This window comes from Thermobia domestica, chromosome 3 (genome assembly GCF_964235325.1).
Source record: "Thermobia domestica chromosome 3, izTheDome1.hap1.1, whole genome shotgun sequence".
Classification (NCBI taxonomy): Eukaryota; Metazoa; Arthropoda; class Insecta; order Zygentoma; family Lepismatidae; genus Thermobia; species Thermobia domestica.
The window spans coordinates 344,310,392-344,329,985 of NC_137456.1; the positions used below are offsets into that span (position 1 = coordinate 344,310,392).

The 19,594-nt window shown below is 38.2% G+C and overlaps 1 protein-coding gene across 2 annotated transcripts; it reads right to left on the reverse strand.

Annotated features, from left to right (window-relative positions):
* Positions 1 to 735: 735 nt before the first annotated feature.
* LOC145681276 (uncharacterized) lies at positions 736 to 9,037 on the reverse strand. Of its 2 annotated transcripts, none has more exons than XM_081752877.1 (2): positions 8,474 to 9,037; positions 736 to 2,308 (listed from the first exon to the last, which is right to left on the reverse strand). In XM_081752877.1, exon 2 carries the CDS (start codon positions 2,259 to 2,261, stop codon positions 1,899 to 1,901), a length of 363 nt encoding a protein of 120 aa, XP_081609003.1. In that variant the 5' UTR covers positions 2,262 to 2,308; positions 8,474 to 9,037; the 3' UTR covers positions 736 to 1,898. The 2 variants fall into 2 exon arrangements, with proteins under 2 accessions (XP_081609003.1, XP_081609004.1); XM_081752878.1 differs by lacking the exon at positions 736 to 2,308 and adding an exon at positions 2,548 to 4,366.
* Between the last annotated feature and the right edge of the window lie 10,557 nt (positions 9,038 to 19,594).

Genomic DNA, 19,594 nt, shown 5'->3' on the forward strand with positions numbered 1-19,594 from the left:
TCCCACGTTAAGCTTAAGTAAGTTTGTGTTGGACAACATCGTCTTCGTTGGTTCTCTCGGAGCACTTGTGTTTCCTTCCACATCTCATTGCACCAACTTCTGCATCATCATTCACTTGCTTAACTCAACTGCCTTAGCTTAAATAGTATAATCGTGGGAGTTAAACTAATAACAAATCTTTTTTCCCCACTTTAAGCTGTAGGTCCAAATGTCTTATATAGTCTCACTGCTGAACGGAACCAATTCAACGCAACTAAATTAGAACGTACATTTGACTACACTTTCCGGGAAATATTTAGTTTAAAAGAATATTGCAATGTGTTAGAAATTGTACTTCGGGAAACAGAATTTTCGTAAATAGTCAAGAACTTTCTTGTAGCTCATATTACAATCCAATACATCCATATTGGTCTCCAAAAATACAAACAAAATAAAAGAAATAACACTAGAAATTAACCACATACGATCCACTAGATTATAGGGTAGCAACAAAGCAAAGCATTCAATTGGCTGTAGTATAATAATTAAAATTTATCTTTTCATAATGAATCAGTATATAGCAGTATATTCGTTATGTAATATTAAGCACCCTACTAACATACAACTCCAGTTTAAGAAAAGACGGTTATTAACCCGAAGAAAAAACAACCAAAAATACGTTTTATGAACTTTACAAATACAATTTATACTCAAATACCACTATATATAATTTAAGTTGGGAGACACTGCAGGTGATTTGACCATAATGAAAATATCACAAAAGAATTTCACTTCATACAATAAAAAGTATGCTTTATTTTAAGTTATGAATGGCAACGCGTAAAGGTAAATAAATACATGGAATGGATAAATGGGAGTAACATTAACATGGGAATAAGCCGTTGAACAGCATTTGGAACATGAAATCATACATTCACTTATATACATAATATTGAATAGTACACCTATATACACAATATCATCGGATATCGGAATTTATCCTTAAATTATAAATTCATTTATTTCGTACAATTTTCAACTTCCTATTGGAAGACTGGTGTAAACTATTATCTGTATGCATTCTATTCACTCTCTTACACCACTAAGGTATAGAGATCTTGCAGATGCCTTCTGTTATACCCTTGGCTAGAACTACGTGATGCTATGTACACCCTTCCACTAGCCACTCGAAACTAACGTTCTGGCTAATAGCACATGTGATAAGTTTCTTCATGCGGTCAAGATGTGCTATTTCTTGAAGGACAGTTTCTACTGTAGCGGCTCCAAGTCCTAGAGTCTTAACTAGCTCTGCAGAAGGGTATGTAAGGCCGTAAGAAATGTCGGAGTACTCTTTGAACGCTATTCCAATTCAAACAACTCATTATGATTTTCGGAAGTAAGGCAGGACCTACAACTATCACACGTGCTATTAGCCAGCGGCCGTCTAGCAATGAAACCGCTAACATAGGCGGCAAGAGCCCCTTCTGTTGAAACCCTTCTGTTTTTTTCTGGAAATCCCGCTTTGTCTGAACAAATTCCCTCAAATTAGTCAGAAGTTAGCTTCTTCTTCACAATTTGCCCCTCTTAAATCAGTATACGCTAAATTATTTACAACGGCAGTCTTCAATGCTGCTGTGAACTGTTGCACCGTAGGGTTAACATTTGCTCTACAATACGAGCGAACGCAACCAAACATGTGTTCAAGAGGATCTCGAATTAGATACCTAAACGGCGTGACAAACATCTTGGCATTTGAAGGCGGTGCTCCAAGTTCCCTTTAAACGCCGCTAGCAAATGAGAGGCCAGCGATATTGCCATGTTTATTTTGTACACATCCCCGTCTATCCTTTGCCACCTAATAGCGCTGTAGTTCGTCTGCTTAGTCATAACCACACCCCTTAGCATCCGGCAACATCGCCTCAGAGCTTCCGTTTTATTCGTTTACCTGAAATGCCAAGATATTTGTCACAGGCTTTAGTACATAATGAGTGGAAATCCTTCTCTTTTAGAAAATCCCACAGCTGCAGTGTTCCCCTAATCGTACCAATCCACCCGTCTCGAGAGGGAGGTCGAAAAGTCTCCTTCAACTGCTTTCCCGGATGTACAACAGGAGGACGCTCTTGCCGCTTCTTCAAGAATTTCCATCTCTTGACTTCTCCGATGACATCACTCCAGAAATTCTGATGGAGATTCTCGCGTGACACTCGAAGCTGCGATCGCAAACCTTCTGTGCCTCTGGGCGCTGCTGTCACTCCATTAAAACTGTCAAACAACTTACTCATAGTACCCACTACTTGGCAAGTAGCAAGGGCATCGCCAAGCAATACACCTACAGGAACGAAAAGAAGTTATTACGCTTCAATAAATGATAAGGGCAAGTTTATAACACAAGTAACACAAAACCAAAAACATAAACGAACTTAGGACAGTGTACTAGTATTTAATAATGTAACAGGATTTGCTGGTTACGTAAGTGCAGACACGTTGACTAGGCCATATATATATATATATATATATATATATATATATATATATATATATATATATATATTTCAGATCTGGCCTGGATTTTTAATTCCTTTAAAAATATAATAACAATAACACAACTAATGTTTTATAAAGAAGCTAATGTATTGGTTCTAAATTTTCGAACTCTGGAATTGAGAAAACAATTACCACCCTTGCATTTACTTTATCGTGCAACAGATTAGTTTTGTATTTTTTTAGACTACAAGCAACAATGGTATTATAAAATAAACATTTATAGTGTATCTTAATAATTTCATCTTTTTATTTATTCGTTACGTTTATAATACAGGTACGAATGGTTTTAGTATTATAAACCTGTTTCTTCGATTCCATTGCAATCTTATGGGCCACATTGTTGTGTGTCAAAATACTCCTTGACTTTTCTGGTCTGCGGCACTCCTGCTATTGATTCGTAAAAATAAATAAATAAAAACTCTTTAACGCGAAGTTCTATTTCAATATTAATAAGAAAATACACGATACTGTTTTCTTAAAAATATATTACTTTCCTGAGACCTATGATGTTAATTAGCCTTTATTACAGTAAAACTCTGCTAATAAAACGTTCCAATAAACTCCCGAGGAGAAACGGGAATCTCTGATGTTATGGTACATGTAGTCAGATTACTCATGCAGATGAAATATTGACATAGGCTTGTAATTTATTTTGGTTGTTTGCATTGAAGTTTTGCACCTCTTCATGCAGCGAGGCTATGACGCGTGATTGTACAGCTTAACGTGTGATCCGAACCACACGAATTTTCATCGGAACTCAAAATTGAGTCTTCCTTGCCGAAGAAGCATACCGTAACCATATAGCCATGAGGGAGCTTAATCTCTTAATTTAATTGTTATTTGAATTTATTAATGTCATGAAGACATAAGGTGTCTGTTCTTGCATACGTGAATTTTCGCTAATCAGTCTCTTCTCCCTGTTTTTAGCATATCATATTCTAGTCCAGAGAAGACATCATGCATATTGCGACAGGTGAGCTACGCGCAATCCCCGCAGAGGCGTTTCAGTGATGTTTCCAATAAAATACGAAAACTGTTGGAAGAAGTGTGTTGTAGCCCAAGCTGATTACTTTGAAGGCGATTAATGTGCGACTGTGATATCTGAACACATTTTATTTTTATGAATTAGGGTTGGATACTTCTTCAACACAGCTCGTAAAAATAAATGTAAAGGTGTTTGGCGGATCAAACCTTAGACCACTCCAACGATTCAGAGTTCCCACTTATTTGGCGAGCACGAATTTCTTGATTTTTCCGAATTTCCCGGGTCACTATTTACAAATTTCCAAGTCTGTATATAATGTAAAAAAAAAAAAAGTAACCACGTTCTTCCCGACCAAGGAGCCCCTCATCTATTATACATATGCACGTATATAGCGTGCATGTAATTATCCAGACTGTTTGCCAGTAAGCTGAATTCCCTGCCTTTTCCAGATTTTTCTGGTTTGTGGTAAAAAAAAAAATGCTTAAATGTCGTTGCTGGGACAGAGAACTCTTAGACTGTGAGGTAACATCAGGACTAGACTGGAGTAAGGAAGGAACACAGTAGTTGTGAACAAGGAAAACAACAGAAAAGTCTGCTTCTGAAGAACAACTTGACAGCTTTTCTACTTCCTCACTTGACAGAAGGCTGTACTCACTGAAGCATGCAGAGCTGGTTTGTTCTGCAACATAATCACTTCGGCATACAGTATCTACCACAGGTAGAGCACTACTAAAGAGACAGTGTTTACTTGGAGACTTAAACTGTGTGTCATCGAAGTGATTTGCACACATGTATGCGTTTTTCACAGCCTTTCCTATCCATCGAGATTTCTTTGCTGGTTCTATCCATTTTTGACACCTGTCAAAATAAAGAGACAATAAAAATATGGTAAGTGGTTAAAACGTCGCGGTAAGTGGCTTATTACAAATACTTTTGTTACTTGCAATATCGAAATTGCAATATCATTACAATATAGAAATATGAACCAAGCCAAAACTTGCTATTATCACTTTAATTTATCACACAAAATGTACCCTGCGTAACTGTTCCAAATTATAAGATTATTAATCTACTTTTACTCCCTTTGTTGATCTGAGTACCCAAAGCAAATAATTAAAAGCATCAATCTCCATTCAAATTGATATATAGGAGATACATCTCGTAAATATCCAGATAATCCAAACACGTCAGTTACAAACACGTAACTATACCAAAGGGAGCGTACACTTGTTGGTGGAAGCTTCAAATTTCAGCTATTCTCTCGTCATGTTATCAAGATATCGGACGGTTGACAAGCTCTCCAAATACACTAGCCAAAATTTATACCTAACTTAGTTTCAAGTAAGTTTCACATTTTTTGCCCCATTCAAGGAAATCATACTCGATAAAATATTTTTTCCACTACTAGAAATAACTGGTACATAGGTCTCCGCTCATCCCGATAATAGGCGTATATCATCACTTTTCTTCGGAAAAGTTAATAGATCTAAAATTATAAAAAAGTTCTCAAAAGTATCTGGGACTAGTGAACAAAAACAGGGTTTTCGAAATATAGAAGCTTAAAGCCCAATAGTAAATGAATGTTGCTACATACAATATTAGAGGACTACATAAGATTTAATTTCACACTAATGATTAGCATTACCAGTACTATAATGAAAAAAATGCTGGGTATGATTTACTTATACTCATACTACGAAAAAGTAATTAATTACAATGACCACTACTGGCTTCAAATATTTAGTACGAAAATTCTTATTAATCCCACAAAAAAGTTGAAAAGGAATTTACATGTGCAACATTTTACTCACAATGTAATCTAAGTCGCGTAACAATTGAGGTCAACAAGATAGAGCTCAATCATAAGCGTCGTGGTGGCAATCACAAGTGGAGAATTCCCTTACAAAACGAGCACAACATCCCAATTTTACCATCTTGTAACACGTATTCTTCAGAAATCAATCATAGTGAAGACAGTATACTTTTTAATTTTCCACGCTTATGCTCTGAAGCTAAGAGACAGTGATGATAGTGACAGAAATAGTGAAACTAAGAATGGGAAAAAACAGGATCACCTCAAGAAAATCCATGCACACTGCGTTTGTCCACTACAAACTTCACTTGGCGGGAGGTAGGATTGAGCCAGGAACCCCACATGTCACTAGTGAGCGCTCTACCAGTGCCGCCAAAGCTCTATATATTTAATATGTAGTTGCAGCAGATAGTCTCAGCAGGTTACGTACGATGTGGCAACAGAAAAGCACATTTCAGCTTCAAATATCAATCGTTTCTAATTTTGCTTAATATATAGCAATAAGATAAACAACAAACGTAACTTAAGATTTAGCTTGTTGAAGTTTAGCGCTCAATCAGCAGCAAGGCTCTGTGAGACGTGGAATTACAGGTGGAGTCCACAACCACAGTGAGGTCTTCAAATTTTGTAGTGTTCTCTCACAGAGAATCGAATCAGAGACCACATAACTACTAGATCAAAGGAGAAGGCTAATTTAATTTATTTCCTATTCGCATTGTTCTTATTTGTTTGTTATTCTTTGTTAATACTAGACATTGCACAATGAAGATGCCTTTCTCTAAATTATAATTTATAATATAAAAAAAGGTGCATCACGAAATATGAATGGCATACTCAGATATTTTGTATATATAATGCAGAAATAATTTTTACTACGTGTTATTTGGTTTCGGTTCAGAGTATAATATCCATTTCAGCAACTGGGCTATATAATACAAGCACCTATAGCTTAACGTTAAATCAGAACCATATGAACTCACATTGGCAATCGAACCTGGACTTCTCGCGCCGAAGTTGCGTACGCTCACCATATGGGCAGAATTAAATCCAATATACATCATTTGTAAGATACAAACTGATATACAGGTAATAAACTTTAGACATCCATACGTTATTATCAATAATAGTCATTGTTTTCAAGTATTTATTTTCTATAAGTTGCCTCTACATAACAATTGTACTACATTATAATGAGAAAACAGCTTGACTCTATCGTTCTTAGATATCGTTAGGTCTTTAGACGTGTGAAGTTTATTTATACTGTTTGGAGCAAAGTGATAAGATGTGATCAGAAAAAAAAAATCCCATACATCTGACCAGCACTCCCAACTAATCTAATGGCTAAAGTAATCTTTGGTGCATGTGGTCTCAGGTTCGATTCCATGTAAGAGCACTGAAATTTGAACGCACCATGGTGATTCGGATTTCGCCTTAAACTGTAGGTCCAAGTCTCATATAGCTTCGGTCTGAAAAGGTACGTTCAACTTGAACAAAGAAACGCTTAACACTAGAAAAGCACGAATTCAACTAGAACAGAATCTTGCAATAATGATCTAACATTGAAAATAAAATTGTTGTTTTTATTTGTTAAAGTTTAACGTTAAGGTTAAGATGAAATCTGAACCACCACAGAGTGATCAATTTCAAGGCTAATCCGCACAGAAATTGAACACAGGACTCTGTGCAAAAAAAAAAAAAAAAAAAAAAAAAAGGTGTGTATACTAGCAACTAGTCCACCTGGAAAGAAAGGAAAAAATGTAAAGTTTATAACTGCAGATATATTATCTTCATATATACACATTTTAACTTTTCAAGCTCACAAAGACTTAAAGTGAATTCGACAAAATACACATAGGTTCAGCTGAGTTATTTTTCTTCTTGAGGTTTATTAAACCCTGATAAGTACTACGTTTTAGTTCTCAATGCTGGTGTAGTGGCTAGCGCGTTCCCGTGTTTGATTCCTGGCTGGATCACAAAAAAATGTATCTCTACCATTCATTTTCATTAATCATGTCTCTTTAAGAGAATATTCGTGGGGTATTAAACTAAAATAATAACATTTTCAAATACTGCATTTTCTCGGCAAAGTTTGGTTCATAATGATTAGAAGATTGGAACTAGGAGAATTATTTCTTGACACAGCACGGGATCATAGAGATCTCAAGAAATGAAGGCTGGAAAATAGTATGGAGAGTTATGACTCTAAAGGTACTGGAATGTGAGTTACTTACATTCAGTTTTGATTCAAATACATCAATTTATTATACCTAAATTATAAGCAAGATTTTTTTTTGTCATACATATAAAGTGTGTCAATTTATAACGGCCGCTACAGATCCGTAGGCGGCCTAATTGGATGCACCTTAAAATACACGCTTCAACTGCAGATCGATAAGTAGAGCCGCTTTAAAAATGTAGAGTAGAATACAGCAGGTAACTATTAGCTTAGCGTTATGAAAGTTATAACTCATTTTATAAAAATTAATTTGAGTGTAATTTCTTATCTCCGTAAGCGGGCATTAGAGCCTAGCTTCTATCACGGAGAAAATCTCGTACAGTTAGTCTTTTAGGGAAGTTGAGTAACGTTGCTCAAAATACTGTTTATATCTATAATGATTTTGTGCTCCTAAACTAAACCAAATTAAGATTCTCTATTGGTACACCTATTCTTAACTTGCATTTTGAAGATGAAAGGGCCTGTTTTATATTTCCACACCTTTAAGCTTACATTTACACTAATCTTTACTCTACTCTGCCTTACACAAACATAGGGTTAACTTTACAATGCCCGCTCCAGCTGGTACACTCACTTAGAAACGAGAAATTACACTCGATTAATTTTACAAAAATAGGTCAAAACGTGCCTAATCCTAAGCTAACCCATTTCTACTCCCACTGTACTTATCTCCTAACTTACTCTACCCTACCCTTCTACTATATCATTTTAAAGCGTGCCTACTTATCGATGCGCAGCTGGAACGTATATTGTAGAGTGTACCCAAACCGCTTAAAGCACACAGAATTGAAATCAAGAAAATTTTTATATAAGTTATTAGGACTAATTTTGCGAAAACTGGTTACTGACTATAACCTCACAACAAGAAATATAAACCCTTGTATCTAATTACAAGTATTAAACTACAACTGCTTACCTTGCAACGTTCTTCGGGAACCGAAAGAGCATAGTTTCTGGAAAAGTGCTGGTAGACCAACATCCAACGACGCAGCATTTTCTTCCTCTAAGATAGTGCTCCCTTGGCATACTATCTATACGCCGAAGAAAGTCTTGCCCAGCGCTTTGACTCATTATAAAATGCAATAAATTCCACCGGACGCTTACACATACACATACACACAAATGCCACGACCAGTTATTGTTCTGAAGTGGAAAAATTGTATTAAAATATTAAATTGTTCGCACTAAATATCTTGGGCCTTATGCAAAGTCGTTTTGCCGAATGATTAGCGTCATACGAAAGACCTGACTACTACACGAAACATATGTTAATCGAACTCTTTAGTATGGTACTAATCACCCGTCAGAACGACTGTGCATAAGGGCTCTGAAGTCGCGGCACAAGTCACAATCAAAAGTAGCACTTAAATAATAATAGCACTTGTATTAAATAAAATTACTATACGAAACGGGAGTTCGACAGTTAACCAAACCGCAATCACATACAGGAATACAGGATTTGCTATTCCTTCTGAAACGAATAAGATGGATGGATACCTTCTGAAACAAGAGAATAGCGATATGCGAGAGTAAGCGACACTAGCGTCATAAGATCTCACTTGAACAAAATCTGAACTGAAAAAGTATAAATCCGGGTTCCATTTTACTTTCCCCCGGCAGCGAAATATAGTAATGGGTAAATTCCCGGGAAGATGTTTTTAGGGAAGATTCCCAAAATGGGAATTTTCCGGGAATTTATGTACAATCAAAACTAAAATTGCATTCTATTAACATATTATAATTTCAAAGTTAAATTCGTTTTTATCAAAGTATATTATTACAGTTGTCTCCAGAGGATTTTTTAAAATGTATATTCTGAACGGTACTATATTACTTTATCAATATTTTATTATATTTAGAGAGTACGCATAAATATATATTTACTTACAATATGATCTATGAAAGTAAATATGTAGGAAAAATGGTATAATAAGTCCACATATTTTTACACCGCTAATCAGTTTAAATTTATAAGTAAGTGAATTTTCTAAACTTGACTCTACTATTGATATTATAAGCATAATAATTTTTTTAATGTTTTAAACAAATTAGATTGGGTAACTGTCAGAAAATACATGTCTCACAAATTTATCAACATTTGCGCATACATATTTATGTTCACAATATTTCCAAGACACCGACTCATCTTTATAATTTAGCACGTAACATTGCCACACACGATCTTTCTTTCTACCTATTTCTCGAAATTTAATGCTTTAAATCACATGTAAGAGAAGTTCAAGTACCTCTTGAGAAATTCGAGTCAGAGACAGACTGACGTCTATTACTAACGATGGTTCGGGGTGTATTAATTGTACTTCATCTCTATTTCTACATAATTTCGACATTACTTTACACACTGGTTCCTTTTCATAATCTGTAAATAAGTACTTTGCTACGTTTTAGTGCAAATGGAAATGGAACTAATAAATCATATGATTAGTTATATAAAGTACAGTCAACGAATTTTCTTTTTTTAACCTCCAAATTATTTAAAGCCTAGAAGTAAATCATAATAAATGAAAATAAAGTAATTAGTCATACGGATCTTATAATTTGGAAAATAAAATAGTGGAAATAAATTCGCCAGGGAATACTATTTCCCATTTTTTATTTTCCTTCCCACCGGGAATATTCCCACTATCCATCACTAGCGAAATACTGAGAAGCATTAGGAATCACGAAAACGGCTAAGAAAATTTCATTTTGGTATATTTGAGTCTCAGGTAAGCCTTAGTCAGTCAGTCGTCTGTTTATAGCTAGTCATAATGACTAGCACTCTTTTAGAGGGTTACGCCCTTTCTTAGGGAAGAGTGTTGCGTAAATGGAAGATTTAATTGATTTTGTGACGGTCTCTGAGAAGTTTTTATTATAATAATTGCTAAGGTCTTAAGGATCTTTCCGAACCTGAACTGGAGCAACTGATATATCAAAGTAATATAGGTACCTGGTGAGAAGGCATACCATAGATAGATAGATTGTGAATGATGAGCATGAAGGATGAGGCGAGGCGTGCTATCACATCACAACACTAAAAGTGTTAGTCCAACAGATGAAATCATCTTCTCGCCTAGGGGCTGCTCTAGGCTTCAAAGTAGACAATGGGAGTTCTGTTAGTAGCAGATGGATTCAGCGTGCAAATTATGGAAATATGAGTGGAAGATGGTCATGAACTTGATAGTCTATGAGGAGTTCCTGGTCTAAGGCGTCAGGAGGTAGAGTGTAGCAGTAGAGAGTATAGAGTAACGATAGCGGTGTAGGGTAATATCGAGATGGAGAAGGATGGAGAGCTAAGTGGTGCATAGTATTCAGAAGTAAAGGGTGTTGGGTGTTATAACGAGAGCATATGTATGTGAGACGTAAAGTTTTAAGATGAAACTGAAGTGTAGGAAACTGAATTCGGTTGTACAAGTCTGCTGTGGGACTAGGCAGTTTGACTCGATATGCAATGCGGAAAGCATGTCGTTCTAACACTAATAACTTTTCATAAATTGTGCGGGTGGCCGCAATCCATGCAACGTTTCCGTAAGTCAGCACAGGCCGTAAAAAGGCCTTGTATGTGTTCAGAATTGTGTTCGCTTTTAGTCCCCAGGACGTTCCGGTGAGCCTTTTTAATAAGTTAAGTCTATTGTATGCTTTAGTTGTGACTGTTTGAAGATGTTGTTTCCAAGTGAGATGTTTATCGAATGTGAGCCCCAAGTAAGTTACAGTTGATCGTGCCTGGATGGGAGTTTGGTCTACTTGTAGTGAAAGGCAGTTAGGATTTCTTCTGACTCTTGATGTTCGTTTCGGAGGAATGAAGACAATGGCCTGTGTTTTTGTGGCGTTGATCGTTATCTGCCATTTGTCGCACCAGCGAAGAAAATTGTTAATTGCTAACTGTAGAGCAGTGTTGATGGATTGGATAGTAGGTCCTAAGGCAAGAAAGGCAGTGTCGTCGGCATATTGAAATAGGTGAATTTTATCAGGAAGTGGAGGCATATCGGCAACATAGAGAAGATAGAGAAGTGGCGACAGAGCCGATCCTTGAGGTACTCCACAGTGAAGGAAAATAGGATGTGAGAGGCAGTTATTTATTGAAACATATGACAGACGGCCGATTAAAAAGTTGTATATCAGTCTTATATATGGAACAGGAAATCGAAGATGAGTTAATTTGTATATAAGTGCGATGTGCCATACCCTGTCAAATGCTTTCTCGAGGTCAAATAATACAAGACATGATGGTTTGACCGAGTTATAGTGTTGTGTAACCATGGTGGTTAAACGAAGTAGTTGATCGTTGATCGAATAACCTGGGCGAAATCCTGCTTGGTGTATGGGAAGTAACTGGCGTCTTCCTATTTATACATGCAGACGTCTTACTAGAATACGTTCTAGGATTTTACTAAAAGTAGACGTTAATTGAATTAGGCGGTAGGATGATAAGTTGGCAGGAGGTTTCTTTGGTTTTGGAAACATTAACGTCTTAGAAGTTTTCCAGGTGACAGGAAAATAGCCAGTTCGCAGAATGAAAGTAAAAATCGTGGCTAGCAGAGTAAGCAATATAAGCGGGCTTTCTTTTATATGGCGATAGGTTATTGTATCAATGCCAGGTGCACTATTTCTTTTGTTGCGAACAACTGTACTGATATCTTGAACTGTGATTGGCTCTGTTAGAGGTTCATTTTGCGGAAGAGTATGAAGGACATGAGGTTGTAATGAAGGAGAAGATGGATTGACTGTGTCAGTTGGATGTCGATATGAATATGTGGAACTGAGTGGTGTGAAGATGTCTTGGAGAAAATCAGCGAAAGCGTCAGCTTTGTCGGAATCTGTTTGTATAGGTAAGTCACCATTTAATAATGGATATGGTGTTTTCGCATGTTTTCCGCAAAGAGCATTAAAACGTTTCCAGTACTTGCTAGGATGAGTGACGTCAGAGAGTGAATTACAGGTTTTAACCCAACACCTTAGCTTGTAAGCACAAATGTAATTCTTGACCATCCTCTGAAGTTGCCGGTGATGACGGAGTGATTCTGGATTTTTTGTACGTTGATAGTCACGATAAAACTGTCGAGAGCGAGTGATAAATGTGAGATATTCTGGTGGCAATGTTGGTCGATAAGGCGTTGATGTAGTTACTGGTATGTAAAGTGAACTTGCTTCTTGGATTGAAGTTGTGATGGTATGAATGTCATGATACAGTTCGACTTCTGATGTAGGAGGTTTTAATGGCTCTATTGCTGCCGATAGATATGTTCGGTAGTGTTCCCAGTTGGCTTTGTCAAAACGGACGCTAGTTCTCTGAAATTCTGGAGAGGGAGACGTATGTTGAGTACGGAGGAGCAGTTTGATTGGAACATGGTCACTTCCTAATGGATCGAGAACATCAATATGGATTTGCGAAACGAGATTAGCAGAAGTAATGACAATATCTGGTGTGCTTTGTGATTCAGGCCTAGCGGGGTTTGGAAGATCATGAATGATACCAGTCGTGTGAGTTGTGACAAAGGTTTGAAAGGTAGTTCTGTCTCTTTGTGATCTGCTGTGCATGTTGAAATCGGCCATAATTATGAATCTCTTATAATTATCGAAAATGTGTTGCACGAATGCAGTAGGTAGCGGTTTTCCAGGTCTGATATGAACAGTGGCAATAGTTATAGCTATATTACGGAAGTTTAAAGTAATTATAAGATATTCAGGCAGATCTGGCAACCTACAAAAGTGTCGTCGTGATGGGATACGTGGAGAAAATCCCACGGCTGTTCCTCCATTTGCACGCCTCCTAGGAAGAGTATTATCTTGTCGAATTAGTGTATATCCAGAAAAGTGACAAGTCATAGAGGGAGTGAGAAAGGTTTCGTTAAGGATAAACACTGCAGCTCTTTCCTCCAGTAACAGCGCTTCGAATAAAGATTTATTCTGCCAAATGGATCTAATATTGAGAAATATAAAGACTATATCCATGATGAGTAGGTTAGACAGTAGTTTCCAAAGGTGATGTGTGAAAATAGACATTTTGACCAGAATAAGTAGCATGAAATGTAACATGGAATATTTCTCTGGCTGCGTGGGTGATTTGTTTTAAGACATGCGAACGATGAAATGGCTGGATATTTTGAAGAGAGCGTTAGAAAAGCAAGCATATTGCGCACTGTTATAGAAGAGTCCAGTGATTGTGGAACGTCTGCAGAATAGTTATATGTACGTAATGGTGCCATGTACTCAGGGTGAGCCTCGGTAGGGGCAGGTTTGCCCTTGCACTTGTAACTATATGTCGGATGTTGTTCGTGGCAAGTGTGACAATTCGGTGGTTGTTGTAGATTGGGACATGTACGAGTGGAGTGTTCACCAGAACAGTAGCCACAAACAGTAGTATTTGAGCATGTTGCGGTAGAATGTTGATTATATGTCTGACATTTCTCGCATCGAAGTGGTAGTGGTGCTGGTGACCGTGAAGGTTCAACTCTGTGTCTTCTGTTATAAATGTATGCTCCATTAGTCAAGAGAATCAATGGTGGTTTGAGAAGGAGTTAGTACTCGAACCATGTACGTGGGGCCTGCAGCGTTTCTAATTCGCATAACCTTCTGGAGTGTGTGTCCTTCGTAGGTAAGATCCTCCTGAATCTCGTCATCGCTATAAGAATGATCAACACCGCGAATCACCACGGAAAGGAGCGGAGGACGGCGAGGTGGTGGTATTTGCTTGCGTTGAGATGCATTAAGGTTAGTAAGTTTAGCATCTTTGCCGAAGGTATCTATAGGTACTTTGTTCTTTATAGTGCTAAGCAAGTTTGCATCTTCTGTTTTGAAAATGAAGCCGTTCCTAGTCTTAACTATTTCTTTGAGTGAAGCACGTGGAAGGTACTTGCGCAGTTGTATAGCAACTTGTTTCTCAGTGGAGAAACGTGAATCAAAATTGGTCAACAGAAACGAGTAAATTGATGGTGATGAAGAGCGAGGTAAAGCTGGAGCCGCAGTAGAATCTGTTTCCATATCCGTAGTGTTCTCCATTCTATCTGGTGCAGTGTGTGCTTTCTTTGCATGTGGTGAAAATTGCAAGCGGTTAGAATAACTTTGCTTGATGGAAGAGCGGGAAGCCACAGACGTAACAGAGCTTTGAGATGAGCTTCTGGTACGACCAGAAGTGGTTTGTGACTGCACCTTGCGTTTTTCCACCTTAGTGGAGCAACCAGGAGGACCAGGGATGATACTTGGTAAAGTATGTTTGCTCATTGTGCGTTTGCCTTGATCGATGCCATTGTCCGCCATAGTGAAAACCGTCTGGGGGGCTAAGCCCGAGTATGAGATGATGCCAAATAAACCGTAAAACCAAGAGGAATAGCAAAGTCGTCAATAGGTAAGACCAGTTAGGTGTGTTAGCCTCCGTGGAGGCTTAAAATCAAATCGACAGTTGTTTCCTTGAACCTCAAGGAGGCAAGTAATCCAACCGTATTTAGAAGTTCGCGATTCAACCAATGGGATGGAAATACTAGTGACTTGCTTATTTTTCTCCGCCAGCTACGGATACCCTATTTTTTACCTGGTTAGAGATTCCAGGTGGCCAGTTCCGGTAAGCCTTACTCCTTTTCATAAACTACTAGTCATGTCTTCATAAACTACCTACGAAAGATGACATTACATGATACTTTGTACTGATTTATCGTTATCTTTTATCACATATACCTACTCGGTGAATTACAAAATACACCAAACATTAAATCTAATAAAATAATGTTAATGTACTTCTCCTCCATCTGAAACAAGCTAGATAAAATGAAATAACACTCACGCTGCCGTCTAGTGGGCAATATGTAACTATGTATAAAAAAAGGTTTCAAGAGGCTAAGTAGTAGAGGAGCAAGTGTTAAAAAAATAAATATGTCCCGTGGCAGCTTTAGTGAAGATAAGATGAAAGGGTGATTCTTTTCTCTTTAGAGAAACCTTCTCCTGGATTATTTCGATGGTGTCACTCACTGGTGCTTGCATGTAGACATGCTGATGTAATGAAAATAGCTAACAACTCTATTCACCCAATCATTATCTCCGTTGTTCATCAGTGCCGTATACAAGGCCGGTTCTAGACATTTCTTAAGTGTAAGCAAACAATATTTAGGCGCCCCAATCTAAATGATAATAAAAGAGTAGAAAGTTGTAATGGACAAACATTTTTTAAAATAATTGTTACAATTGCAAATTTCTTCAAAATCTATAGTCGCCCTTTGAATATTAACAGAAAAAGGCGACATTATAACTTGTTGACTGTGGATGAATACTGAACAAATTTTCAATTTTAATAATTCATAATTAATAAGCACTTTTTATTAAATAAGCACAATCCACCACAACTAAGATACAGGCACGTAGCTAAGGGGGCACGGGCCTCCCCAAATGTTGTCTTGGCCCCTTCAAATATTTATTAAAATTTATATGTTACAAATTATTTTTACCCGAAAATAAATAAAAAAACTATCCACAGTAGACTTAAATTATTCATACTTCTAAGAAAAGGTTATTTTTTAAATTCACTTACAGGCTATTCCTTAAACGCTAAATGAACAGTAATAAGAGTATTAGTGTTGCCACGAAATGAGACAGAAGCCTTTGAGGCGAGAGACGAGACGGTACAGACTACTTGTCCCGTCTCTTTTCCAGACGAGACGTCTCGTGAAATGTCTCGTCCCGAAAATGCAAACACAGTTTCTGTCTTTCAAAAATTTATTAACTCGGATTAAATTATTTGCCTTCGAAATGTATACCAGCGTTTATTATTTCAAATGAGGATTATCCTACAAAGAACAGGGAATTCCTAAAGTTATTTTTTAAATGATTCTTCCAAACAGCTTTCATTTCATTTTTCAATTGATTCAAGTTTAACTATTTTGTGACAGTGTTCCAGATTCAAGTACAATGTTAAAGCATTCATCGACATCAGTGTTTCAGATTTCAATCCAGGGGCTGGTGGGGATATATACAGATGATGATCAGGAAAATGGAAACACCTGAACGAAATTGCAACTTACCAGATTAATATGGTGTCGGGCCACCTTTCGCCTTCAGAACAGCCTTGATGCTCGTGGGATGGAGGCATAGAGGTCGTGAATGGTAGCAAGTGGAATTTTACACCATTCCTCGTGCAGGGCATCGGCTAGTTCTGTGAGAGAGGATGGAGGTGGAAATCGTCGCCGGAGTCGTGTTTCCAAGACGGACCACAGATGTTCAATTATGTTGAGATCTGGGGATTGGGCGGGCCAGGGGAGATGTTGAACTTCATTCCGATGTTCCTCAAACCACGCTGCAACAACGCCAGCTGTGTGAATAGGTGCATTATCATCCTGGAAGATGGCGTCATTGTCCGGGAACAACATCCGAACCATAGGATGCAAGTGGTCTCCTAAAATTGCAGCATAATCGTTGGCAGTGATTCGTCCGCTAAGTGGGACCACAGGATACATTGAAAACCATGATATTGCGGCCCACAGCATCACCGAGCCGCCGCCATGTTTCACAGTTGGGCGGAGACACTGCAGATCATAAACTTCTTTGGGCGTTCTCCACACATAAACACGGCCCGTGGTTGGGAATAGGGTGAAGGATGACTCATCCGATCATATCACACGTTTCCAGTCCTCAACAGTCCAAGTTGCATGGTCGCGGCACCATTTGCGGCGTGCGAAAGCGTTATGGTCCCTGATGAGCGGTTTGGCCCGTGCAACACGACCCCGTAAGTTCATGTCATGTAATTCGCGGCGGACTGTGATTGTCGAAACAGGGTGGGGGAGGTGCTGATTGAGTTCCTCCGTCAGTTGCTCTGCAGTAACGGTTTTGCGTGACAATGAGCTTTAATACCCGGCGTGACCTGTCACTCATGATTTTCTTCCACCCACTGTTCCACTTCCCCGATGTGGTTTTCCCGTGTGTTGTGTAGGCCGTCATCACCTTCGACACTGTCCCACGCGACACACCTAACACAGTAGCCACTGCCGTCACACTCACTCAACATAACCGCGCACCAACAATTTGCCCTCTTTGAAAATCTGAGAGGTCTTCCATTTTACACTACCTCCGTCTGCTGCAGCCACTGGACACTGCTGTTCCATTGCGCCTGACGTAGTATGGAGACCGACCTAACACACCTCCACCAGCGGTCCGGCGCTGCGGGCGCCAAGACACCACTGCCAACCCATACATCTGACGTGTTCTAAATCTCCCTCCGCCACGGGAAATTTCCCTCAAACTAGCATCACTTGTGAGTGTGAATTGGTGCCAATGGTGGACGAACCCGTTTTAATTGTAAAGGTATGTTCTACATCCCACCACGCAAATATTTGACTTTATTGTCCTTTTGATGTATTTCATCTGTATCTCAGTCTGTATAAAAGTTATTTGAAGCTATTTGGTAATTTTTCATCATAAGTTTTTCTCTAATAAATATTAACAATTAAAACACAAACTTCCTTTTCCAGTTTGGCGCCCTGTTTACCAGGCGCTTCCTGCGAACGCGCAGTTCACAGGATTCAAAATCCGGCCCTGGAAGTACACTGGTGTGATGACTTGGCAAACCACTAACCTTTATAACACGACGTTATTACACAGTCTTCAAATAAGAAAAACTTAGAACACACTTTCGTTTTATCAAGTAGATAAATATGATTTTCTCTTCACTAGCAATACATATTATCTTATTAGTATTACGTAAAATCAATCGTACATATCTAGCATCATTTGTTGCATGAAGTATCCCTCAATTTTGCTTTGGATAGGTGGATAACCCTCCTCGCCAGACTAAACGAAAGTTGTCAACATTTCTAGCTTCATTTGTTGCATGAAGTATCCCACAATTTTGCTTTGGTTAGGTGGATAACCCTCCTCGCCAGGCTAAACGAAAGTTGTCAACATTTCTAGCTTCATTTGTTGCATGAAGTATCCCTCAATTTTGCTTTGGATAGGTGGATAACCCTCCTCACCAGACTAAACGAAAGTTGTCAACATTTCTAGCTTCATTTGTTGCATGAAGTATCCCTCAATTTTGCTTTGGATAGGTGGATAACTCTCCTCACCAGACCAAACGAAAGTTGTCAACATTTCTAGCTTCATTTGTTGCATGAAGTATCCCTCAATTTTGCTTTGGATAGGTGGATAACCCTCCTCACCAGGCTAAACGAAAGTTGTCAAGGTAATAGAGAACGCTGAAATAGACGAATAGCTAACGAAGAAGCCTCAGTCTGTAAGAGCCTTCGGAACGAAACAAAAATAATGAAACAAGTACATATTTACAGAAGCAATGGCAACTATCGCAAAATAGTGTTAAGCAAAATTTTCTTTACGTTGATGCAAACCCCTACGGAACGAGGCTCAAGATGTATGAGACAATTTCCAGAGATCCCAAGATGCACTGTCATTACTCGTATAATTTCCCTTCACTCTTCGCTCATACCTAAGAAATCAATTTCTCTCCCGGCAATTGTTATTACCTGGCAGCCCGTTAGTACGCTGTGGGATGGGGGTGGAGCGAAGGGTAATGCGCTGATCATTACACTAATCTTGCTACCGTAGAGTAACTAGAGAAATGGTTACTGCTGCCTAGCAACAGGCCCGTAGTCAAGGGGGGGCTAGGGCGGGCTCAGCAACCCCTAAATTTTTTGCAGCCCCCTAACTAAAGTCATAGTTCGAATTAACGGGGGATGCCGGGGAAATTCCCCTTCGGTAAAAATGTATGTCCGGCTCGTATCACAGAAGTAACATAACATCCATTTCTGGAATAAATTTTCGCCTTTTATATATACAGCAAAAAAATATATAAGCATCCCCCTCTCGTTCGAAAGTTTAATTCGAACACTGACTGAAATGTTGGAAGAAATTGTATTTCCAAATGTACTTTAGAGTGCTAAATTAAAATTTACTTTTATTATCCTCATTTAAAGTATTGGCCTATTTATGCGCTACGCTTCTTTGAATTGTTAATATTTCTTTGAGCGTGATATATATATATATATTTTTAATGCTTCATGTGCAAACGACCCTCGCTGCAGGAGAAAAATAATTTATGGTTATT